Source organism: Psittacula echo, assembly GCF_963264785.1.
Source record: "Psittacula echo genome assembly, chromosome: Z".
Classification (NCBI taxonomy): Eukaryota; Metazoa; Chordata; class Aves; order Psittaciformes; family Psittacidae; genus Psittacula; species Psittacula echo.
The window spans coordinates 24,363,591-24,389,541 of NC_137742.1; the positions used below are offsets into that span (position 1 = coordinate 24,363,591).

Genomic DNA, 25,951 nt, shown 5'->3' on the forward strand with positions numbered 1-25,951 from the left:
TTCTTAGGCACAGCAGATTGCTGTTTTCAGATTCATCCAAAAATGAGCAAATGTCTGAATGAAAAAAAGTACTGTTTTCAGCTTTCCATTTTTACTTTAAGTATAGTTCTTACTACTTAATCAAAATGAAGGTTTTTGTCCTTAAAATGCATTTATTTAGGCACCTTCAGTAAAGACAGGTCTGTTTGCTAAGCTCCTTTTTGATTCAGAAGCTTAATGCTCTATTTTGTGTTGTATGAGGGCTGTTAGTTGGTCACATGTAGAACTCTTGTCTTTATAATCCTGTCTGTATTTAAACTAAACTCAGATTCTGTGCTTCGTTTAACAGATAGTCTTGTCACTGCTGTCCTGATGCAAAAAATTCCACTGGGAATGGTACCTTGCTTGAACGTTAAGACTGTTTTGAACTTATCTTGGCCAAGCAGTTGAGTTTGGGATTTAGAGGTTATTTAACTTACAACCATGAATTTACTGAAAGAAAGGTCAAACTGCCTTCTAATAGAAATATCAAAATGGATTAAGAAGATGATGGGAAAAATAATATGGGAGGAAACCGATAAAGATGAATTTAAAGGTTGCTTTTATTAGGTGGAAGGCTGTGTTATTCCTCTGATGAGGCTTCTTATACAAAATAGTTTGGTACATTGCCAGTATTAGAAATGCAGCATCTTAACTTGGCCTGATCCTACCTTTCTTCTTCTGCTTCCTGTGTACTTCTGTATAACATTGCCATAATGACTGTATAACATTGCTTCCTGTGTACTTCTGATAACATTGCCATAACGAATCCCATGAAGTGTTTTAAAATCTTTGGGATGAAGGAAAACAGATGTGTTCAAACTGGTGTTGAAAAAGAGACAAGATCTAATTTGCTCGTTGCTTACCAAACTAAACCCCAAAGAATAAATGTATTTAATATAACATGTAGATTTTTGCACAAAACTTATTTGTATTCTTACAGAAAAAATACTTCAAAATTGTAGGTTTGGTTTTTTGTTTTTGTGGTTTTTTTTTTTGAAACTCAGCAATATAAATAAGTTCATAGATTGCTCTTGTCAGAAAATACAGTATATTGTGATAATTTGTTGTGCTTTTCTGTTACAGATTAACTAAACTCCAGATACTGGAACTTAGAGAAAACCAATTAAAAATATTGCCAAAGTAAGTATAGGTGACATTTATTTAAACTTCTTCAGAGGTTTTTTTCTGTAGTTACACTAATATTGTACAGCATATTGAAAAGTATATCACAGCTAAAATGTGTAGTCAGGCCTTCCAGTATCTGAAGGGGGCCTATAAGGATGCTCGGGAGGGACTCTTCATTAGGGACTGTAGTCATAGGTAACAGGTGAAAACTTAAACAGGGGAAGTTTAGATTGGACATAAGGAAGAAGTTCTTTACTGTGAGGGTGGTGAGGCACCAGAATGGGTTGTGCAAGGAAGTTGTGAATGCTCTGTCCCTGGTCGTGCTCAAGGCCAGGTTGGACAGAGCCTTGGGTGACATGGTTTAGTGTGAGGTGTCCCTGCCTATGGCAGGGGGGTTGGAACTACATGATCTTAAGGTCCTTTCCAACCCTAACTATTCTATGATTCTATGAATTAAGTGAACTAAGTGCTCACAAGGAACTTAATCTTCATACTCCTGAAATTGTATCTCCCTTCTGACTGATTGGTCTGCCTATTCAGAGATCTGCCCATTCAGATTTTTTTAATGTCTCTGTCCAGCTTTATGGATATTTCTTCCACCTTTTGAGCCTTTAAGTCAGCACCTTAGGATGGTCACTGAGATGTCTTGATGCTTCTTGCATACAGTATTGTATGGCTACTCAGATGTCTGTCTGGGTATGGTTCTGATGGTTCTGAGTGTTAGGCATTGGTGATTAAGATCATTATTTCTAAATAAAGGGTGGTGGTTGAAATGCTTGTTCAGGATGACTGAGGGAATGCGATTCACATGACTTGTTTAATATAGTCCGGGGCTGGAGAAAGTAACAACTCATTGTGTTGCATGGAATTTGTTACGCTGTACCTATTCTACAATGCAACAGGCTTGTTTAACATAATGGCAGCATATTCCTCAGACATGTTTTCTGTAATAGTAAAATAGTTCTCAAAATTCTTACAGCATTTGTTTTAAAAGTAAATTCAGTTGTACCTCTCTCTTAAAATCTAGCATCTTTCTAAACCCTGCCTTGCAGTTTTCACTCATTTCATCAAACAGGCTGATGATGTTGCAGCTCCTGCTGTTTCTATGAGCTAGAGGAGTGCTCAGAATTTTCTGACTTGGACCCCGGAGGTCTGAGCGGGTGAACAGAGGTATAAAAGGTTGATGAAAAGAGAAACAGAGATCTCAGAGATGGGATGTGAATAACTAGCTGTAAAGTCCTGAACATGTTGTGGTGTTCTATAAAAGGGTTCCTCTTCTGGCAACAGAAACTGGTATAAAGAGGTATTGCTTTCAGTGAATGTAAGATGTTTTGATGGAGAAGAGGAGGAGCTGACAATTGAATATTCATTCTGTCCAACTCATATGCTAGCAGAGACTTGCATGTAGGTTGAAGTGTGAATTGCCAGCCCTTCAAGTACAACAGTTTTCTTAGTGACTGTAGCTAATTATATGCCCAAGACATGACAAAGGGGTATGTCCTATTGGTATTCCCATTTTCTGTACCTAAATGCTTTTCTGTGGTGTCTGCTGTATAAAGGTGCTAGAACTCGTAGGTGGAATGAAATGTATAGCATCAGAAAGTATGAATTTAAATCTTGCAACTATGAAACATTCTACTCATTCCTGTGATAGAAATACTTTCTATCTTCCTTTTCTCTTTCTGGCTATCACTAATTTGCAGTAGAAAAATATTGGAGAACATGTAATTTGGGGTAGTAGCTCTCTAAATTAGGTTACTCCCAAATGAGGAACAGTAGCTATAATTAAAACTTACAGCTAATACAGATCTGACCTTAATTGCCATAATTAACATTAATAGCATGAATAATACAAGCTATTTTAAAAAGTGTAGTTTACAGAGGTTTCTTGTAGTGATAAGAGACATTTAAACAAATGCTGTAATCCATTTAAACCAAACACAACATCTGTTGAAATTGCTGTGAATATTTTGTTGACTTCAGTGTTTTCAGAGTTTCATCCTTGCTGGAAAGCTAGTTGTCAGCTGTCATGAAGATGTCATCTGCAGCACCTCTGTAATGATCTACAGTACATGCTGAGCTGCCACCTTTATTATTCTCTTCTAATACTCATGTGGTTCAATTAAGGGAGATTAAAGCTACTGAGACTCCTCTTTTTTTTTTTTTTTTTAATTTAACCACATTAATATGCATTTTGCTACAGTGAAACACTGGAAACACATATTGTTTATGTATGATGTATACTGGGGAGAAAAAATTCATTGTGGTGTCCATAGAGTGCACCTCAAAAGAGGTGCCTTTTGAGGTAATACAAGCATGCAGCAGTTGACCTGTTCAACAAATATTGACCCTAACTATTGGTCAGTGGCTTGATCTTAACTATTATGTTAGAAGAAAAGCTGACACAAAATTTTTACTTACATATTTTTCCAAACTGAGTGTGTGTTTTAAAAGGAACATGCTATACAGCTTTAAACAGTGTAGAAAATCCAAAGGGTGGGGATTATTTTGAAGCTAATAAGGTACAGCAGTATATGCTAATATTTTTGCTGTTGAATATGGCTATCTTTTATTGTTTCCCTGTTACTTTCACCTTTTTAATATTTTCATACTTAACAGCAAATTCTTCCGTATTTGTAATGAAAAATGTATTTCAATAAATTTCTGCAAAATCAGCTAGCTCTGTTGCTGAATTAAACATGCACATAATTTTTAACACTAAAGTGTGAAGGACTTGAAAGGCTGTTAATCAGAATGGGTAATTAATGCCAACACACTAAATCAACCTTGCTTTGTGCCAAATGCAGCATTTTGCTTGAGGCTTATCCACGGCCAAAGACTGCAAAACTGGCAGTATTATAATGCAAACTAGCTCAATGAATATATTTCTATTAAAAAGAAAGCAAAAATCCTACAGAGATTATTTTAGAGGTATTTATCTGATAGGTAAGTTGGGGGGAAAATTGTCCAATAGAAATATAAAAGGTTGTAGGTGTTTTTTGTTTTGTTGGTTTTTTTGCCTTTTTTTTTTTTTTTTTTTTTTTTAAGCTTATGTCTATAGCCTAATTGTCAACAAAAAGAGTAACCTTTTTAGAAAGAAGCAAGTTATTTGAGAGTGTAATAATGACGATTCAGGGTCCAATCTTGCTATCACACACACCTTTTCAATTGTATGCTGCTTGAAGAAAGCTGTAGTGTTACCCCTTAGTGAAGCTGACAATTTACAACATCAGAATCTGAGGCATAGTTTAGACTACTTGGTCCGTTAGTGTTGCAGTGATTTGACAACAAGTTTAATAATTTGAATTATGAAAGAGATTTTTCAGTTTATGGAAGGGATTACACAGCACTGTAGCAAAGATAGAAATAGGTATAACTCAATGATACAGTAAATTTTTGTTTCCAGTCCTGTATTCCTCTTCCTTTAGCATTGAATTTTGCTGTTACCTTAACATTATTGATACTTTGTTTGCGTTTTGTCTGAAGGTGTAGTTGCTCTATAAACAATACAGAAAAGCCAAATAAGTATTAGTTGTAGAATAGCTGTAAGTGCTATAGATTAGGCAGGCAGTGGGGAAAGGGAAGAAAATAACTGAGGTCCTGGTCTTGTAAACACATTTGTGTATATTTTACAGTTGAGTGGATGTGTTTGCTAGATTACAGACATTTTGGCAATCGAAAAACCAGCCCAAAATCAGATAAGTTACTTTATTATACTTGACAGGGTTAGATAACATAATTTTGCAGATACTTGAGAGAGATTTGCAGATATATGTTCTTGTTCCTAATGGTAAGACCAGGAGCCTTAATAAAAAACTGTAATGATATTTTTTATTTTATTTTATTTTTAGTAAGATAATGAAAATTACAGTGGCAAGAGTGGCAGCTTTGGGTTGGCTTAGAACTATTAAAGGTGTAGCACTAGCAGAATGAGAAGAGAGTGGGACACCTAGATCTTGTGTTGTATTAGACAGGAATTTGTGTATCTAGTGGAATTTGGCAGCAGGGTGGAGTGGAGTATTATCGCTTAGATTCTGTGAATCTTGTGTTAGCTGTGTAAAAAGTCTGACCTCAGAGTTTAGTGGTGTACAGGAGAAAGGAAAATGGAAAATAAAAGTTGGACCTTAGAGTCTGTTGGTCTGACACACACACACACGGTGCATCTTTACCAAACCATTAAAGTGAAAATAGAACATATCGAGCCTCAGCAGCCTGCAGGGAGAAAGTTAGTGCAGGTTACTGGGATTTGACAGTGGCCTTTTCTGTTTTAGCTGATGATCAGGCAGTGGTCTTTCTTTGGGAGGAAAACACGTAGTTAACCAGTTTTTGGCTGCTGAGAAGACTTACCGTGACTCTAGGTGAAAAGTTGAAGGACTCAAAAAAAGAGGAACTTCACTGAGTTTACTCTATATCATAAATATTACATTAGTGGTCTTTAGTGTTTGTAAAATAATCTGTAGATGAAATGCAGTGTGCTCTGTGTGACAGTCAACAGTCAGCATGGTCATTAGTATTTGCTTTGTTAAACACTGTGAAAATTTGGCCTTATTTTGATACCAGTCCAGTTACAGAGCAGCATCACTACTTAATACTAATGAAAATAACATGTATATGTACAGGAAGATTGGATGTAACTGGTATTTTCTTAAATCTAATTCCTTATCAATCCACTTCTGTGCAGAACCATGTCCAGACTGACTCAGCTGGAGAGACTGGACTTAGGAAGTAATGAATTCACAGAAGTGGTGAGTTTTGCATTTGTAACAGAGCTTTGTATCTTTTATAAATCTCTTTAACTTATTTTTATGAAAATACATGTGCTGAAAATCAAACTGGTGGGGAAGAAGACTAGCCTGGATGAACAGGGAGATACTACTTGAACACAGAAGAAAAAAAGAGAATTTATTACCTGTGCAAGAAGAGACTGTCACTCTGTGAAAAGTACAAGGATGTTGTTAGGTTATGTAGAGAGAAATTTAGAAAGACAAAGGCACAGATGGAACTAAATCTGGCCACTGCCATAGAAGATAGTAAAAAAGTTCTTTTACAAATATATTATCAATAAAAGGAGAGCCAAAGGAGAACCTCCATCCTTTGCTGGATACTGTGGGAAACCTAGTGACTGAAGATGAGGAAAAGGCTGAAGTACTTAATGCTGCCTTTGCCTCTGTCTTTAATAGTCACACCAGCCATCCTCAGGGTACTCAGTTCCCTGAGCTGGATGGCAGAGATGGGGAGCTGATTGAAGTCCCCATTATTCAGGAAGAAATTTTTAGTGATCTCCTGCTCCACTTAGATGTATACAAGTCTATGGGGCTGGATGGGTTGCACCCAAGAGTGCTGAAGGAGCTGGCAGAGAAGCTTGCTAAGCCACTGTTGGGAGTCTATCAGCAGTCCTGGTCTAGTGGGCAGGTCCCAGAGGATTGGAGGTTGACCAATGTGACGCCTCTCTTACCTAAACGGCAGGAAGGAAGACCCCTAACATTAAATTGTAATGGAACTGCAATCTAAACTTCACTGGTTTGCTTGTGTCATGCAGATGCACCCTTTGTTCCTAGAAAATTAAAAATAGTTTTCCTTTTCCTCAAAACAACAAAATTGTGGTTTTTGAAGAACAGGTCTTCTGAGTTGATGAAATGTAAGGGGTTTTAGAATTCGTCCACAAAAGAGGAAATTCTACACATACATTTACTTATTGTCTTTTCACATCAGAAAATAATATTTTCAGTGAAAAAAAACCCAAACCAACCAAAAAAAAAACAACAACAAAAAAAAACCAACAAAAAAAAGCCACTAAAAAAACCACCAAAGCCAAACCAAAAAACCTCCCTCTCTATAAAGATAATTAATGCTGTGGTCAAGTTTGTAAGAGATTTTTGGATATCTAGTATATATTTACATTTCAGTAAGTGAATTATCTGGATTTTCTTTGAACCAGTGAAAGAAGTGTGTTTAGCAGCTATAATAAGGCATTACTTAAAGTTGCAATCGATTAATCAATGAAGTTGGTTTTGCCTTTCACTTCTTTTTTTTTTTTTAACTACAAACTTTTTTAACATTTACTTCCCTTTACAGCCTGAAGTACTTGAACAACTGAGTGGGTTAAAGGAATTTTGGTTGGATGGTAATAGACTAACACTTATTCCAGGGGTAAGTTTTTATATTTAGTATCTTAATTTACAGTGGTTTTTGCTTTGTCAGTGATTATATATGTTAAAGTTGCAATGTAGTTTTAATTGTACTTAAAACCAAAAGGCTAAATGCCACTTAAATGCTTAACTAGTTCACTTAGAAATTGTCACTGATCATGAGAGCTGCATACACAGATTTTCTTTCAGTGAAAGTTACATAATTCTCGTGTAAAAATTATGGTCTAATTCAGGAGTTAAATCATAGATCAAATCCTCAATCAAATTTAAGGTCCTTCCAAAAAGGAATTATTTTGTGTTAGACAGCAAGAATGAATTTACAGGATAAGTATGTTCTGTGAAATTTTGCTGGTCACAGCTGTAAAGCATGGAGTGCCTATTCAGGTGCCATCTGTATACAGGGAGCATAGCCAGCTCCTGAAAAAATGTTCTGTTGACTGTGCATTCTTGACATCTCTCAGAGTTACATGGAGTTTAGGCTGACGTGTTATTGCAGTACTTGTGAACCTGTGCTTAGGTTGTAGCAAACTAGTAAATGAGTGTTTTAACTTTGGGAAGCAACTGGTCTGTTTTCAGACTTAAAATCACTAGCAGTGTTCTGACATGAAGCTTTTCTTGCCTGATCAGTAGTCCTCTGCTGTCTTTTCTCACTTCAGCTAATTATTCCTTGAAGAGTTGAGTCAATATATTAAACATTTTTACTGTACAGTAAAACTATTTGTGAAAGTGACTGCATCTTCAAACTTATTCTTGGTTCATAGGGGAAGGTAATACAAGCTTATATTTTAGCTAGTTTCTTCAGTTTATTACAATTAGGGATTCATTGTTGTTGGTTTTGAGGTTAAGCGGGATGCAGTTTTACACAAAAGGGGAAAATAAGCATTAAAAGACTTTACTGGAGCCTAGTAATAGCCTTATCTATTTCTGAAGTCTGTTCTACTGCTTCAGTTACTTGATTCACAGTAAGTGATCAAACCACTGAATTTGCAGTAGACTGACTTCAGAGACTGCAGAATTATGTTGATGTGTTTGTGTGTGTGTGTAAAAACATCAACTGTTTGTATCTGCATAAAATATTTCATTATAAAGCTTGGATATGTTGCATGAAACTGATTTTTTTCAGCATTACAAGTAGGCTTTCTCTTTTCCTCTGGCATTACACCTGAGAGATCTGCTGTTGTCAGTTCTGCTGGATTTTTTTGTTTTGAACTTGCACTTTCTAGAACACATTATTTTCTCTTGGTTTTAGTTCATAGGCACTTTGAAACAACTGACCTACTTGGATGTTTCTAAAAACAACATTGAAGTAGTTGAAGAAGGTATTTCAGGCTGTGAAAGCCTGCAAGACTTACTGTTATCCAGTAATTCACTTCAGCAACTGCCAGAGTCTATTGGTTTGTATTTTCAGTTATTTTATGTTCTTAAAAACTTATACTTTAGACACAGAACACTTGAGAATAGATAAATGGCGTTTCAGATCTGTTTCAGTTGATTAAAATTGCCAGTTTTGGATAAATCTGTAGAGCATAGCTGAATAATAAAATTTGCTTTGGAGCATTCTTGACTTTATATAGATACTTTGTAAATGGATGAGAAACTGTTGACTGTAACAGAGTAAAAACTGTATTTCCCTCTCCATGGCTGACACATGGTAGGCTGGCAAACAAGTTCTGTAACTCCTCTCCTTATTTACTTAGGTATATAGCACTATAAGCATGCCAAGGACTACGGAAGATGTCATTGCTTGCCCATAGTTTGTTGGGGGTTTTTTGTGTTGTTTTCTGTTTTATTTTTTGTTATGTTTTTTGTTTTTTTGTTTGGTTGGTTGGTAGGTAGTTCCCCCCCCCCATTTCAAATAAAACTTAAGCTTAATGAACTCAAATGTCCTTTCTGATTTACTTGTTCGTTTTATTACAGGTTCCCTGAAGAAGGTAACAACACTTAAAATTGATGAAAACCAGTTAATGTATTTGCCAGACTCCATAGGAGGGTAGGTATTTCACCTTAATAAAGGGATGAATTGCCTTTCTCCACTGTTTTCTGTAACAGTGGCTCCTCTTCTGAATGTCTTTACACCTACTTCGTTTAATTTCTTTTTATTTCATTTCTTCTATATATTGATGTCAGTAAAACTGAAAGCAAGTACTTTCATATCTTAGTTGTAGTTTGCAGCATGTATGTTTTTTATGTATTATTTACTATCAAAAGACACATGTTCCCCACTTAATGCAGCTACCAATATGGTAACGAAAAATTCAATATGAAAGAAAACAAGATATTTTAGTCAGCTACCTGCGTCTGGTTTTTGGTAGTAACATGGCTCTGGTAAATATTTCAAAAGCTTGAACCACTATCAAAATGCTTATAAGAAGTCAATCTGAACACATACATTTCTTTTTTATATTACAGGGAGATTTTTCACCTATTTATCAGCAGATTTAAAAAAAAAGAATGATTTGGTGTCTGGCAGTTCAGTTTAAAAATCGCAAATGATAGCAAAAATAATTGGTTCAGAATTAACTGCTGTATGAATGAAGGGTATTTGTACCATATTTCTTTTCAGCATGTGTAGAGGAGTACATTTTTTTGTTTGTTTGGTTGGTTTTTTTTTTAGGTTAATATCAGTAGAAGAGCTGGACTGTAGTTTCAATGAGATTGAAACACTGCCTTCATCTGTTGGGCAACTCTGTAATATAAGGACATTTGCTGCAGATCATAACTTTTTAACACAGCTGCCATCAGAGGTACATATTTAATTACAAAACTGTAAAAGATTTTTTTGATGTCTTTTTAACTACATAGTCTGTACAACTTTTAGATAAGTTAATAATTCTTGAGTAGATTGTGTAGGTTTTTAAAGGAGGATGTATACTAATACACGAATTTTCAAATAATGAAATTCTGATTTTTTTTAAGCAAGTAGACATTTATTGCTAGTGTACTGAAACTAAGACAAGGTTTTAATATGTAAGAATAAATCTAATTATACTTTACATATACAGATAGCTGTAATACTAATTGTTTTAAAACAGTAAAAATTTGCAAATTTGGAGTTGTGAAGATGAATTAATTCTTTGGGTGATTTTTTTCAGATTGGAAACTGGAAGCATGTAACAGTTTTGTTTCTGCATTCTAATAAGCTTGAATTCCTCCCTGAAGAAATGGGTGATATGCAGAAATTAAAAGTCATCAATCTAAGTGACAATAGGTTTGTGAATGAGTTTATTCAAGTAGAAATTGTGTAATGCAGTAATAATGTAGAGATATTTTTGTGAATGTATTATGCTATCTTTCCTCATCTCATGCATTTTAAAAACTGACTGAAATGCATGTATTTAATGTACTTCATTGTGTCCTAGATTGTACAGTTCCATTTTATTAAGCTGTCTTTAATGACACAGGTTCAATACATACATTATTTTTGTGGGGAATTAGTTTGGTTATTTTCATGAAACCTTTGATTCTTGCTCAAAAAGTAGTAGCCTCCTGTATTGCACATGTAGGATGCAAAACTGTATCACAGCATAGTGTAAAACACTTGAGCGTGATGGGGAAGGGAGAATGTGTTGAATCCAGAGGGATCTTGACAGGTTCAAGAGGTGGACCCATGCAAACTTCATGAAACTCAACAAAGCAAAATGCACAGTCCTGCACCTGGGTTGGGGTAACTGCAGGCTGGACAAAGACTGGATAGAGAGCAGCCCTGAGAAGGACCTGGGTTTGCTGGTTGCTGAGAAGCTCAGCATTAGCAAATAGAGTGTGCCTGCAGCCCAGAAAACTAACCATGTCCTGGACTGCATCAAAAGAAGCTTGACCAGCAGGCTGAGGGAGGCAGTCATGCCCCTCTACTCTGCTCTCATGAGACCCCACCTGCATCCAGCTCTGAGGCCCACAACACAAGATTTTGACCTGTTGAAGCGGTCAGAGGGCTGGAGCACCTCTCCTATGGAGATGGGCTGAGAGAACTGAGGTTGGTTTTTCAGCCTGGAGAAGAGAAGGCTCCAGGGAGACCTTAGAGCAGCTTCCAGTACTTAAAGGCGGGGGGGCTACAGGAAAGCTGGAGAGCGCATTTAGTGACAGAACAGGGGGGTGTGGCTTTATGTTGAAAGAGGGTAGATTTAATTGAGATATTAGGAAGAAATTCTTCACTATGAGGGTGATGAGACACTGGCACAGATTGCCCAGGGAAACTGTGGCTGCTCCATCCCTGGCAGTTTTCAAAGCCAGGTTTAATGGGGTTTGGGCACCCTGGTGTAATAGAAGGTGTCTCTGTCCATGACAGGGGGATTGGACCTGTGTGAGCTTTAAGGTCCCTTCCAATCGAAACCATTCTATGATTTTGTGAAGAAACAGATGTGTATTATTACAGCTGGTCATTAAAAATGGACAAAACATTTCTTTTTTTTGAATCACCAGTTTGTAGAATTGAAACATATTGGAAGAGATAAGTCTGAGCTCTCCCTGCTGTTCTGCCAATCCAGCTTCTACGTATTCCATCTGTAGCTTGATTTATACATTAATGGCATAGCTCCCATTATCCAGTGCAGTTTACTTTCCCACACGTATGTCTTGAGGAAAAAAAAAGGCAGTTTTTGGGTGTAGCACTTCTTTCTTAATTGGCATGCAACTATATTGAATTATTAATTCCAGATATAGCTTTGAAGATAAATTAAATTCTGTTGCTTTTCAGCTGTCAATAGTTACTAATTTAACTGCATCTGTAAATGTCCTTTTTGAACATTTCTACAGGGTAATGCGGGATTGATTTTTAGCAGTCTTAACAGTATTGATAGATGTACTTATGTAAATTCTTGTTGTAATTTATAGACTGAAGAATTTGCCATTTACCTTTACTAAACTGCAGCAACTCACTGCTATGTGGCTATCAGACAATCAGGTAACTATTTTAAAATGGATGATTGTTGACTTTATTACTAGTGGAATTGACAAGTACAGAGCCATGTGTTAAAGAATGAGACCTGATATTGTGTCTTTGCATCAATACTTCCTTGACATTACCGTGTCCATTCTCCTAAAATAAAAAACACTCATCCTACCTGTCTTTGGAGACTTACATACTTCCAGCAAAGTTCTGTGATGTTAGAAGATAAAATTTGAAGATACTAGGTTTTTTCAGTTTTGTTTTTCTAAGGCTTGTTTACATAGGTGAGTTTGTGCTTGGTAATCTAGTACTTGGATGTGTAGTATGCTATTTCTTCCACTGTTATATCGCTGGGGAAACTCATCATGCCTTTTGTTGAGCTAGGTGTCTTGCCACACCTTTGAACTCTGTGACTCAGTTGTAAACTGTTAAACAGTAATTCATGCAGTAGTGGCTTGTATTTTTGCTGTCTATTGAAGTTCTCTGTATATTGATTTCTGGAACAGTATTAAAGTGTACAGGGCTGCCAGAAATCCACTAGCCTTAGACATAGTAGAAGGTACTTCTACTAACACAGTAATTTAAGAATCCCCTTCCATTGTGTTAATATGAAAAACTGAGTAAAATTTTTTTTCTGTTTGTATGATTGCAACTTTAAGTGGCCAAATATATCTCTCTATTCCAGATCTGCTTGCTTCAGGATAGTAATATGTCCTAGCAAGAAACTGGGTTAATTTTGAAAATCCAGTGATTGCTTTTCTCTTAAAGCTGTTATGGAGTTTCAGTTCTCAAAACCAGTCATCAAAGACAGACATGTTAATAACTTCATATTGTGAAAATTAGAGGAGAAATGGTTTAATACAAGGTCTTCAAAGTAATAGGGGAGGCATGCTCTGTGATATGTAAATCATATTTACTTTTCTGTATATATTCTCATAAGATTCTTCTTTCATTTTCTTCCTAGTCTAAACCACTTATCCCTCTTCAAAAAGAAGCTGACCCTGACACACAGAAAACAGTGCTTACTAATTACATGTTCCCCCAGCAACCAAGGACTGAGGATGGTAAGAATCTCTCAAGTACCCTGTCAGAATGCTCACTTTTGAAAATAATAATGGGAAGACTATCTAGCTAATATGATTTTTACTAGATAGTAGTTAAATACTATTTTGAAGTAAACTGCCGTGGGCAGGGACACCTTCCACTACAATAGGTTGCCCAAAGCCCCACCCAACCTTGCCTTGAACACTGCCAGGGATGGGGCAGCCACGGCTTCTCTGGGCAACCTGTGCCAGTGTCTCACCACTGTCACAGTGAAGAATATTTTCCTAATACCTAATCTAAATTTATCCAGTTTCAGCTTTAAACTATTCCCGTGGTCCTGCCCCTACATGCTGTTGTAAAATGTCCCTCTCCAGATTTCCTGAGGAAGACAAACCTCTTTATTTCTCCACTTTCTTTGCTATACAGGCAAAAGGAAAAATCTTGTGCTGTTTCAACAGAACTTGATGGAGGGGAGGCACACATCCATGGAAATAATTAAAAACTGACTAGTGGCAACATTTGCTGTTCTATGGCACAAGTGTCTAGTACACTGAGAAAGGAGCAATGAAAAATATTAGTAAAAGCAGTAAATGGCACATCACTTTTACTGCCTTATGCAGTAAAATGCAGGTGATGCATCTGCAATACCTGTGATAGAATGTGAGAATTATAAAATCATTTGGAGATTCAGTGAAGCTCACAGTTGTTCCTGAAAGCATTCTTGCCACATGGACTTTTTTTTTATCCAAGTGCCCGGATTTCTTTCTAAAGGCAAGGGATGGTCTGCTTATTTGTCTTATGTTGACAGAATACTGCCTCTGCACTGGTCATTCCAAGTGAAATGCTCAAAGTTCAGTAGATAGCATTTTTTAAATTCAGATTTTTTTAAGTTCAGTATCAAGTTCTGGTTTTGGTCAGGAACAATTTCTGTGATAGTGAAGTCTAATAAAGTACTTTTCAGATGTGTTAAAATTTTAAGTTTACCCAATAAACACAGAGTAACAAATATTCCAGTGCATTTGTTGAGCCCTGTAATTAAATATTTTTCTATTTCAGGAATAGAAATTAATATGAACAGTCTTGGCATTACTAGGGAAGGTTATACATTTACTGGGGTGGCAGTGGCAGATTTACTAGACTGTTTGGCATGCTAAAATAGAACCTAGCTGGTGTAATGCAAGCCATGGAGACTTGCTAGAATAAGAGACAGTGGTTAAGCAAAATAATTATCTCTTGTAAAATTAAGCAAGAAATGCTTTGTACATTTCCTGTCATTTGTATAACTTCTGCAAAATCACGTGTTTACTGAAATTTTAGGTGCTTTAGGGTTTTTTCACAATCGGTAATAATGCAATATTTTTCAGTAAGTCATTCTTAATTTTTAAATCAAATGAAATCAGGTGAGCATTCTTTTGTGCTTAATGAGACCACATCATGGAAGCCAGGCTGTATAAATCTATAAAATTTACATTCTTATGTATGCAAATAAATATGTTCATATTTATACATATATAGGAATAAAAATACTTTACAGGAGAGTTCTGCCCAAATTTTTCAAATGTGAGTGTCAATTAGTGATGCTGCTAGTCTCTTATCTTTTAGGAATGCATACAAAAGCACACCAATCCCATTCAAGAGAAAGAGAAAGAAGATTTTTATTTTGCATAATGTATCCTATTCTTATGAGAGTCCTTTTTTCTTTTAGTTATGTTCATATCTGATAATGAAAGTTTCAATCCATCTCTGTGGGAGGAGCAGCGGAAACAGCGTGCTCAGGTGGCATTTGAGTGTGATGAAGACAAAGACGAGAGAGAGGCTCCACCTCGGGTTAGTATTGAATTTATTTTTGAATACTTGATGCTTCCCTCCCTCTTATTATTCCCACCCACAAATCCCATTCTTTACTTTGGGTGTGGAATTTGCTCTGCTGAAGAAATCAAGTCTTAGTTAAGAGTATCTATCAGGGTGAAACACCATGGGTTTGGTTTGAGTTTTTTTGGTTTGGATTGTTGGGGTTTTTGGTCAGTTCATTTAAAGTGGAGCACAAGGGAAATACTCTCAGGTCATCTAAGGCAAAATAGGTCATAACAAGGAGACTGCCTGGTTTAAATAAATTGCAGTTGTCGTAATTATTCCTGCTTTTAAACAATTGACACGTTTTTTTTGAGGGGGAAAAATATTAGTGATTTTTAGTCTTGCTAAGTTTAATAAACTTAAGTCTAAGTGCAAGTAGACTCAAACAGCAAAGTGGAGATCCTAGATTGTTCAGTGTTTTGTCCTAATTCATTTTCTGTTTTAAAGCTTATGTTTTAATTATGGCATTTGATTAAATGTAAAACATTATTGATTTTTGCTATACAGGAAGGCAACCTGAAGAGATATCCAACTCCATATCCTGATGAACTGAAGAACATGGTCAAAACAGTCCAGACAATTGTGCATAGGCTAAAGGATGAAGAATCTTCTGAGGATACTGCCAAGGAGTCAAAACGAGAAGGCCAGACAGTTTCTGTAAAGGATGTGGGGGTAAAGGTTAGGGATAATATTCTCCTCTGTCTCTGCAAAGAACTTCAAAGATCTAGAGTATCATTGATTCCTTTTAATTCTCTCTCCCTCCTCACTAACACTTAGCAAGAAAAATTGTCATTAAAGAACAGAACTTGCCTCTTCACTGTCTAACAAGGTCTGTGATAAATGTCTTGTTTGCAGTAACAATTTTTCGGACCCTAAGAGCAAGGAAAGAGAATTGATTTTAGGCAGATCAAACTATGGATGTGTTAAGGAGCTGGCTTCTTCATTTTCTGGAGGATGATATCTTTGTCATTCTCTGGTCCTCTACCAGACTTCACAGTGAAATTCAGGATAATCTATAGGGATCTTACTGCTGCTTTTATAACTGGAGGTTTTGCATTTTAAGTTGGGAAGGCAATCATAGCAAGTTGGCACAGGAGTAAGGAGTTTCTAACAGGTTGATGTAGCATGATAGGTGATAGGACTATTGTTTGGTTCTGTCATTGGTGTTATTGTTGTACATATTCTTGGTCTTTTTATTTGACAAGAAGTTTAATGATACATATTGACCCCAATAAAGCAAGAAAGTCAAACTGATTGACAGAGGGTAGGGACTGAACCTCAGTGATCTGCAGAGATTCCTCACCATTCCATACCTGGTGCATTTCATACTTTATAGTTTCAAAGCTCAGATTTTCCATTCCATATTTCCAAAAATATATGCTGTTAACTCTAACATGTTACTGAAAAGCTTTCAGGATGTTTTTTCTGCTAATATTCTTAATCCTGTAGACTTCAGAAATTGCTTCAATAAAGAACAAAGCGGACGAGAGAAAGCAATATTCAGCAGCAAGCTCTGTGCAGAAGCTTACTGAACCAGAAGCTGAACACAGCACCGCAAATTCACAGATGACTGCACTTGTTAAAACCTTGCAGAACACAAAAACAATTGTCAACCATGAAGACATGCTTGAGGTATGGCATTGTGATAACATCATAGCAGTCAAAGAATTGTGCTGGTGTTGTACTGAATACTCAGGAGATGAAAATTTATGTTGACAATAGCAGAAAATTGCCCTGTGTAAGTGCTGTAGATACAGGTGGATTGCAGTGCAATATTTTTCTCAATTCAGATTCTATTAAGTATATTAATTAGAAGTTGAAAGAGCTAATAAAAAGTTCATAATGAAAGACACCTGCATTTAAAGAAGAATAAAGCAAACTCTGTTAAAATTTTACCAAGTATCGAACTGTGAAAAGACTCATACTTAGATTTTACAGGATTTTCCAGGGTTTGCTTGATTATCAGTTCTTCTAAAATAATTTATTTTAATTGTCACTGAAATGAAAAAATATCTGATTAATGGGAGCAATCAAAACCAAGTGAATATGCACATTCATTTCAAATGAAAAGTGGAAGGTGGATTTAAAAATATATATTCCTCTGTGTTTATTAGTCCACTGTCATGAATATGTTCATGACATATTGATATATGTCAATATGTATCAATATTGATAAATTAACCTATTTACCTCTGATGAATTTTAGTCTTTAAAATGAAGATTTGTGCATCTCTCTCACAAACACCATGTATTCATTTGTTTAGAGTGTCTCGGTTATGACAAATCTTGGAACTTGTTACTTAATCAGTTGCCAGTCACAATCTGTAGAAGGCTTTTTTCAGTTTCGCAAGCAGTTTATTTTTGCCTGTGTTGTGTAAGCAGTGGAACATGCATATGTCATACTTGTGCTGAAGAGACTTCGTAACAAGCATCTGTTGCTGAGTATTTCCCCAGTAGCATGTTTCTACTTCTACATACATTCTGAAAATACTGGTTTTGACTTTTTCCTTCAGTTTTGAAGCATAATTTCAGAAAATTGTATTAGTTTTCTAACGTTAGTGACAACATTTCTTTGTAGCTGGATGTATGCCAGTAAGTAAATGAGGCATCAGTGTGTATAGTCCATCAGGGATACTGTATTCCATACATCTGTGTAGTAACTACCTGGTAACTCTGTTGCTTTTTGAATCTGGATATTTAAACTTTGCATGCATGTAAGTTTTTCATTTCAACACTGATTACGCTTGTTGTATGTCACATCGAAAAGGATGTGGTAGAGGCAGTGAAGAGGTTGTCTGTTCCAATAGCAGAGAAAAATGGGTGGATTTTTTCATTTAATTTTTAATGAAGACTATGATAGCTTGTTTGCTACATCTTAGTCAGGTTTTTCCTTCCTGCAGTTCAAAGAACTGGCCACATATTTATATCATGGGAAGGATGGTGCTGCAGTAAGTTCCACACATTAAATGTTCTGAAACTTTTAAGAACTTGACAGACTATTTTTGCAATCTGCAATACGGATTCTAAAACATTTGTAATAGGAAGCATGTTTGCTAGAAAGAAATTTCCACTTTAGAGAAGGAAGGGTGGTTTTCCTTCCAAATATTACTAGAAACAATTGTTTTTTAAAAAAGATGGTAAGAATACAGGACCAGCAGTAGGATACTGAATTAGTTATATGGCTGCTCTTGTAGTAGCTTTGTTAAGTAATCTCTTTCATCAGTGGCCTGAGCTCCATTTTATGGTTAGGAGTAGCTTAAGTGTATTCAGCATTGCTTTATCCCTCTGCCATTGTTCTTGAAGTTTAATAACTTCTCTTCCTTTTGGAATTCACCCCAGTGTAAATTTCAAAATATAAACTCAAGCTACACTTACTCTTGGCAAGACAAGCTCATTCAGTCTTTTCTCACAGCATACCTCTCCATTCCTAACAGTGTCTTGGTCATGCTACTCTATAGCTGTTTCAGTTTGAGCTCTTTTCCAAAAAACCAATACCCAGCTGGTTGCTTGATAGCTTTCTGACTTGAACTCAACTGGAGGTTCTCTTCAGTGGTGGAACAGAGGCTGCATCTGCTTGCTCCAAAGAGGTTTTTGCAGCTGAATTTACCAATTTGAGCATCATTCTCACTGATTTCATCAGCAACAATGCAAGTCTGCATGTGCCACTTCTTAAAGATAATTCAGTGGCAAATATGACTGAATTCAGTTGACTGGCACTACAAATGCACTACCCAGTTGTTAGGTTATGCCTATGTTATGTTGCTTGTTTATTTTTTCCACTTAATTGTTCAGTGAGTGATAGTTCAGGTAGCATTCACTTAACCTTTAAGCAGTTCTTAAAAGTGCACAGAATAAAGCTTTTTTTCCTTTAGCAGGAGTCAGAAGAACTATCCTCTGATGAAGAGATGAAAATGGCAGAAATGCGACCACCACTGATAGAAACCTCCATAAACCAACCAAAAGTAGTAGCCCTTGGCAATAACAAAAAAGGTTAGATACCATAAAAAGGAATGAAAGTGTTGTGTGATTCTGATAATTACTTGACTCAAAATGGCTATTTTTTTCAAATAATTACGTAAAATCAGATTTGATTTGTATGTTTTAAAAGAAAGATGATAAATTCTCTACTTAAGTAATGAAAGCAGAAAAATATCAGCAATATCTTATATATGAACGTGTCATGGAGCAAGCTGTGTTGACATCCTAATTTTCTTGTTTCTCGTCATCAGTTTATAAACAGAGGGGGAAAGGGGATGGTGTGTTTTGGGGATTGTTAACTTGAACATGGTCTTTATATGCTTAGGGATGTCAGAAAGTGGTATTTACCTGGGAAATATTCCATATTTTCCCCTCCCTCAGATATTATGGATTATTGCTGCTTTAGGCAGCAATATCGCTTGTTTAAATTTCTCAGAGAAGCTGTGCTCTCTTCCTAAGGTTTAAGAAACTTCTGTTGTGGCAACTCCAGAGTCACTTCACTCTTTCTTCTTTTGTCTAACAGGGAACTTCAGAACATTATTTTCATTACCTAAGTTCTGTATTCTCTGAAAGATAATTCCAGTCTGGATAACCATTTCCTTAAGAGTAAGGAATTACCTAGGAGTCAGATAAAACACAATTTGAAGTTGGAGAACAAACTATTTTGTTTCATGTGATGGCCTAGTTCAGTACTTCCCAGGACAAAAGGCTTTTCTGGCCATTAGGTGTACAAGGGTAAGATTTAGTGGGGGTGAAAGAGAACCACACAGAGGTAGCAGGAACAGTCTGCTAAGGATAACATGCAGATGAAACGATTGGTGTTCATCAATGCTGTCTTCGGGGTTTTATGCCTGACTGAAGTACGAAGTCAGAACTTCTTTCTTGTCTCTGGAGATAGACATTTGTTTCACAAAAGTATGCTTTTGGCATTTGTAACTGTCTTAAAGTGAAAATTTAAATGTATTTGTACACCTGTATGAAAATAATGGCTGGCTTGAAGTCCCACAGAGAAATTATTTTTATATGACTGTAGTATACATTGTGTGTGCATACATTGTATGAGAATCAATGTGCACAGGCGTAAATTACTCTGAAAATGTTATCCTAAGTGATCTGCAAAGCTGAGTTAGGATGCATTGAATTCCAGCTCTGCAGAACAAAGTTTTTCTTTCCTGTTTTTTTGAATTTGTGAAGTTTTACAGAGCTTATCCAGTGATCTAGGTCTTTTCAGAGTTCTTGGTCTAATAAACAGCTATTTAACAATGATTTGTCAAAATTAGGAGCTCTGCATATTTTCAAAATCCTGCAAATTAAGCGGTCAATTTCATAGTGGCTAATAGACTCATGTAATTCAAAACTTCAGAATTATTGCAGAAACAAAAATATGATTTTAAAATTATTTGGGGGAAATATCACATAATGTAGCACTAGGTTATGCCAAGAAAACTTGGAATAAAGCAACAAGTTAAATTTAATTAACAGATGAGGGCTGTTTACATTGAGCCAAATATTTAAAACCCAGGAACTATTGCCAACAGTCTTTTGTAAGTTTAAGTGATGTTTTCAGAGGAGTTAGCTTACATTTTAGTTTCCAGTAGTAAGAATTAATGAAGAACAAGAGACAGTTTCTAGATTCTGTAATATGCACAAATTAAATGGCTATTAAAAAGATGTATGTGTCTGTACCTAAATTGGCAAATTTTTCTTTCAGATGATTCAAAAGATGCTGATTCCTTATCAGATGAAGCTACCCACAATAGCAATCAGAATAACAGCAACTGTTCTTCTCCTTCTCGAATGTCCGATTCTGTTTCCTTAAATACTGATAGTAGCCAAGATATTTCTCTCTGTTCTCCAGACAAAGAAACACATGCTGCTGTTTTATCCAAGATCAGGTTTGTAAGACACTGTATACCACTGAGCAAATATAATAGAAAAATGTTACTTAATCTTTCATGCTATTTTGTAGAATCATAGAATAGTTAGGGTTGGAAAGGATCATCTAGTTCCAACCCTCCCACCATGGGCAGGGACACCTCACACTAAACCATGTCACCCAAGGCTTTGTCCAACCTGGCCTTGAACACCACCAGGAATGGAGCATTCACAACTTCCTTGGGCAACCCATTCCAGGGCCTAACCACCCTTACAGTAAAGAACTTCCTCCTTATGTCCAATATAAAATTCCCCTGTTTAAGTTTTAACCCATTACCCCTTGTTGTATCACTACAGTCCCTAATGAAGCATCCCCAGCATCCCTGTAGGCCCCCTTCAGATACTTGAAGGTTGCTATGAGGTCTCCACGTGGCCTCCTCCAGGCTGAACAGACCCAACTTTCTCAGCCTAGGGAGGTCCTCCAGCCCCCTGATCATCCTCATGGCCCTCCTCTGGACTTGTTCCAACAGTTCCATGTCCTTTTGATGTTGAGGACACCAGAACTGTACACAATACTCCCAGTGAGGTCTCACGAGAGCAGAGTAGAGGGGCAGGATCACCTCCTTTGACCTGCTGGTCATGCTCCTTTTGATGCAGCCCAGGACATGTTTGGCTTTCTGAGCTGTGAGCACACACTGAAGCCGGCTAACATTAAGTTTCTCATCGACCAAAACCCCCAAGTGCTTCTCCGCAGGGCTGCTCTGATTCTTTTCTCTGCCCAACCTGTAGCTGTGCCTGGGATTGCTCTGACCCAGGTGTAGGACCTTGCACCTTGCATGGTTAAACTTCATAAGGTTGACATCAGCCCACCTTTACAAGCATGTCAAGGTCCCTCTAGATGGCATTTGTTCATTTTTTTAATTCATTTATTTATCATTCATTAGATAATTAAAATTTTAATGTTTTAAAATAAGATTAAATTAAAGGATATTTCTTGGGCTTGGTGGTTTTTGTTTTGATGTGGTTTTTTTGGTTTTTTTTTTTTTTTTTTTCTGGAGGTTTTTATTTTTGATTAGGGATTTTTTGTGGTTTTGTTTTTGGTTTGTTTTTAAGAAAAAGGACAAAGTAAAAATCAGAGGCTAATTTTAGTATACAAGGCATAGTTCCTGTCTATTTTACTAATAAGGTATAATCATTTCATACTTATAATTTATTATCCCTGCAAAATGCTTTTTACACCATTTTGAAAGCTCTATGTTTTTATTTGCATAAATTTGAAGATCAGTTTAATTACTAACATAACTATAAAATGCTTTTCAAAACTATAAAGAATGGACTTACAGGTTGGTACTCTTCTTGAAGTTTTATTTAGAAGATGCCCTTTAAAAAGAATTTCCAATAAAAACAAGCTATTTCTCTAAAATTGTCTTGGAACTTGTAAGTATTTGATTAAAAATAACCAAATTATTTTTACTTTGTACTTTTTGACAATTTCAAACTGTCTTTAATAATTCCTATTACTTTTAAACAAACTTCTGAAATTAGATGACAAAAGCATTTCCAAAGTGAGCCCTCTGTATAATGTATGTCTGTAGTGGTAAGATAGCAAATCTTAAATCTGGTTGTATATTGGTCTTTGTGCTCTCTTGTATGCACAGTAAGGCTGTGTTGCATGCTATTGATTATTTTTTCAAAAACAATTCTTAAAGAAATATGTTGGTTCTTTTTGGAGTTTCTTTTAAAAGCCATCGTTTTTTCCAGGCGAGAAGATGAAAATTTGAATAATCTTTTACAAAATGGAGGCGAATTGAGGATTACTGTAGAAGAAAAAATAAATGTGCAAGAGAAAGTTACAAATCTGTCTGAATATGAATTAAGCATTGAAGAAAGATTAGGTCTGATAGGAAAAAGTGTTGATTTGAGCACTCCTATGGAGGAGTCTCACAAATTAGACCAAATAAACATGAATATCAATAAACTGGTTAGTGAAGAGGCAGTACCAGTTCCTGTAGAAAAGTTGCAAATACAGGAAGTTGTTTCAGTAAAGGGCTTTTTGAATAACAACACAAAAGAAGAAAGTGAGCACTTGGAAAATGAAAATAAATATCCTATAAATAAAGTAAATGGACATCCTGAGGAAGCAGTACAGTCTCCCAGTAAAGACAAACTAACAACAAGCACTACAGTTGATGGTGATTCTGCTGAGCTGTCTATTTCGAGGAGTACTGAAGATTTGTCCCCACAGAGAAGTGGTCCTGTGATGAAGTCTCATAGCATCACCAGTATGGACACTGGTGGTATGAAAATATACAATATTGTCAATGAGGATGGATCTCAACAGCCAAACTCAGTGGTAAAATCAGCACCTGATAGTGCAGATGGAAAAAACATAGTCCGAAGTAAATCCGCTACTCTTCTGTATGATCAGCCTTTGCAGGTTTTTCCTGGGTCATCGTCATCATCTGATTTAGTATCTTCTACAAAAACTGTGTTCAAGTTTGACTCAAATCACAATCCTGAAGGTGCTAATGTAGTGAGAGGATCAGCGGCAAGTGGTGCACAGATGTTCTGTGCTCCCCAGTATAATATTCAGTACAGTAGCAGTGCAACAGCAAAAGAGACCTTGTGGCCGCAGAAACAAAACACCCAAGTAGAACAAGGCAGCTTACCTTCTTCACGGCTCCTTAGGTCTGACAGTACAGAAACCCCTAGCTATGTTAAGCATTCTGCCAATATGAATTTCTCAAATCATAACAATGTCCGAGCCAGCACTGTGTATAATACTCATCAACGGATGGCTGGGAGACACATAGATATGTGGGCTGTTCCACCAAATGATAGACTGCTCCCAGGAGCAACCAGACACACTCTTCAAAGGCAAAGCAGTGTGTCTTCTACAGCTTCTATAAATGTTGGGGATATTGTACCTTCAAGGCGGCCACAGGTTTCTGAAGGGGACTATTTAACATACAGAGATTTGCATTCAATGGGAAGAGCTCCACCGTTAATGTCTGGGCAACAGAGACCTCTTTCTGCTCGGACATACAGCATTGATGGTCCAAATGTACCCCGACCACAGAGTGCTAGGCCATCAGTGAATGAAATACCAGAAAGAACTATGTCAGTTAGTGACTTCAATTACTCACGGACTAGCCCATCAAAGAGATCAAACCCAAGGGTTAACTCAGAGCACTCTTTATTAGACCCTCCAGGAAAGAGCAAAGTCCCTCATGACTGGAGGGAACAGGTGCTGCGACATATTGAGGCTAAAAAGCTAGAAAAGGTAAGAATAGTTTTAAAACTTTTCTACCTTTCTATTACCTGCGTATGGAATAAGTAAAATACTTCGTGTTTCAAACTGCTTTTAATTACCAGTGCAAAGGTACTTCTGCTACTGCCTTGGAAAGGATAAAGGTGTTTGTGATGAAACTAAACAAATGGTAGACTGTAGATGAACTTTTCCCCCAAAGGAAAAAAAATCCCTACTGCTTTTACTTCATACTTGCCAGCTTAGCCTGATTACTTTAGTATACATTAAATAATGTCACATTGACCTTCAGGATTGCAAGGCCAGGTCTTCTAGGTCAGGTAATTTTTATTGTAGCATTATATTCATATTATACTAGAGTGTTCCCTTACACTTCTTGATCTTTCTGTTCTGCCTTTCCTCCCCTATTTCTTCTCTTTAAGAACAAGGAAAAAAATCGGTAAAATTTATTTGGAAGTACAGGTTTACAGCTTCAATTGCTGAAGAATTCAAAAGCCATAATTAACATGTATTTGCCTCCAAGCCAGTTGTCTTTTGAAGCTGGGTATTCTATGATTCTATGATCTGACAGATTGTTGAATGAATATTTATTGCTGTGAGATGAGTACACTTAAAAATCTTGTTCATTTCAGGATATCACAGGAGGTTTTGATATAACTAGAGATGGTGAACAGGATTATTTATGTACTGTAAATTCTATCAAGAATGTGAGCTGATATATAAAGCTGAACAATCATATATCAAAGAATTTGAGTAGAGTCTGGAAGAGTGAAATCTATGCTGTCCAGCTAAAATGGTTTAAAATACCATCACTAAATAATGAGTAGCATGTCATTAGCCTGATCCTGTTTCCTTGGAGGGGAAGTGAGTAAAGCAACCAAAATACGTTTTGATTATGCCAGCTAGATGGATTTTCTTTTTTAATTGCTTTTGAAATAACATAGTTTGGTTTGTGATTATTATGCTAAATACTTCAATATCCATGATAACTAAAGAAATTTAATTGGAGATGGTTGGAAAAATTACTTTCAACTATAATTTTTTCTTTGGAAATCCAAGTATTTGGAGGGATAGTTTTGCTTTTGTTTTAAGTTGCGTAACTTCTGGTGAAAGGAAGGCATGGGTTTTGCTTGTTTTTCAAAGGAGCTGCACCTGTTCTCCTGATCCAGTTTGAGTCAGTACAACGTAAGTTTTAAGGCTTTCACAGCATTGTGCTGTTGTGTGTGGGCCCTTTGTCCCACAAGGGTGTCACAAAGTTCATCATGTTCCAGCCCTCCCCAAAGGTGCATTCTCTGATCTTCCATTCTCCTGGATGCATATGTCAAGCTTTACATAAAATGACAGAGAGGCAAAAATCCTATCAATCCCTGAATGCAGAGGGACACGAAACTTCAGTGTGCTGCTAATGCAGTTTGTCTGTAGCTTGTTCTTGTATCATCTACATTTGATATGTTAAGAATGATGCTTAATACAGTAATGATGACCATTCAGGTACTATAAAAGCGTAGTCACCTTTACTGAAATGAAACTGATTGCCTGACTTGATTCCATAATATTTATCCATACTTTCTATCATGCTTTATATGTAAACCTTAATTTTTGTTTCATACTTGAGTGATATGGAATAGCTGCTATTGAGATCTTAGCTGTGCATCTAAGGTTTAACAGATCTTAGTCTGTTTTGTAGGGGTGTGTTTCTTTTGTTCTGTCTTTGAAGCATTTTAAAGTAGCTTTTACTTAGTAATCTGAGACTTT

The 25,951-nt window shown here is 36.4% G+C and overlaps 1 protein-coding gene across 6 annotated transcripts in view; it reads left to right on the top strand.

Moving 5' to 3' along the window:
* Positions 1-25,951, top strand: part of ERBIN (erbb2 interacting protein) — a 116,961-nt gene that overhangs the window by 76,756 nt on the left and 14,254 nt on the right. For 4 of the 6 annotated variants that reach the window (XM_080636976.1, XM_080636979.1, XM_080636977.1 and 1 more), the window contains 15 exons: positions 1,105-1,161; positions 5,828-5,891; positions 7,222-7,296; positions 8,545-8,689; positions 9,213-9,285; positions 9,910-10,039; positions 10,388-10,503; positions 12,123-12,192; positions 13,142-13,241; positions 14,927-15,048; positions 15,583-15,753; positions 16,525-16,707; positions 18,948-19,065; positions 20,765-20,948; positions 22,690-24,211. In XM_080636976.1, the coding sequence (XP_080493102.1) occupies positions 1,105-1,161; positions 5,828-5,891; positions 7,222-7,296; positions 8,545-8,689; positions 9,213-9,285; positions 9,910-10,039; positions 10,388-10,503; positions 12,123-12,192; positions 13,142-13,241; positions 14,927-15,048; positions 15,583-15,753; positions 16,525-16,707; positions 18,948-19,065; positions 20,765-20,948; positions 22,690-24,211 (3,130 nt within the window). The remainder of the gene's footprint in view (positions 1-1,104; positions 1,162-5,827; positions 5,892-7,221; positions 7,297-8,544; positions 8,690-9,212; positions 9,286-9,909; positions 10,040-10,387; positions 10,504-12,122; positions 12,193-13,141; positions 13,242-14,926; positions 15,049-15,582; positions 15,754-16,524; positions 16,708-18,947; positions 19,066-20,764; positions 20,949-22,689; positions 24,212-25,951) is intronic. The other 2 variants (XM_080636980.1, XM_080636981.1) reach the window with 2 other exon arrangements.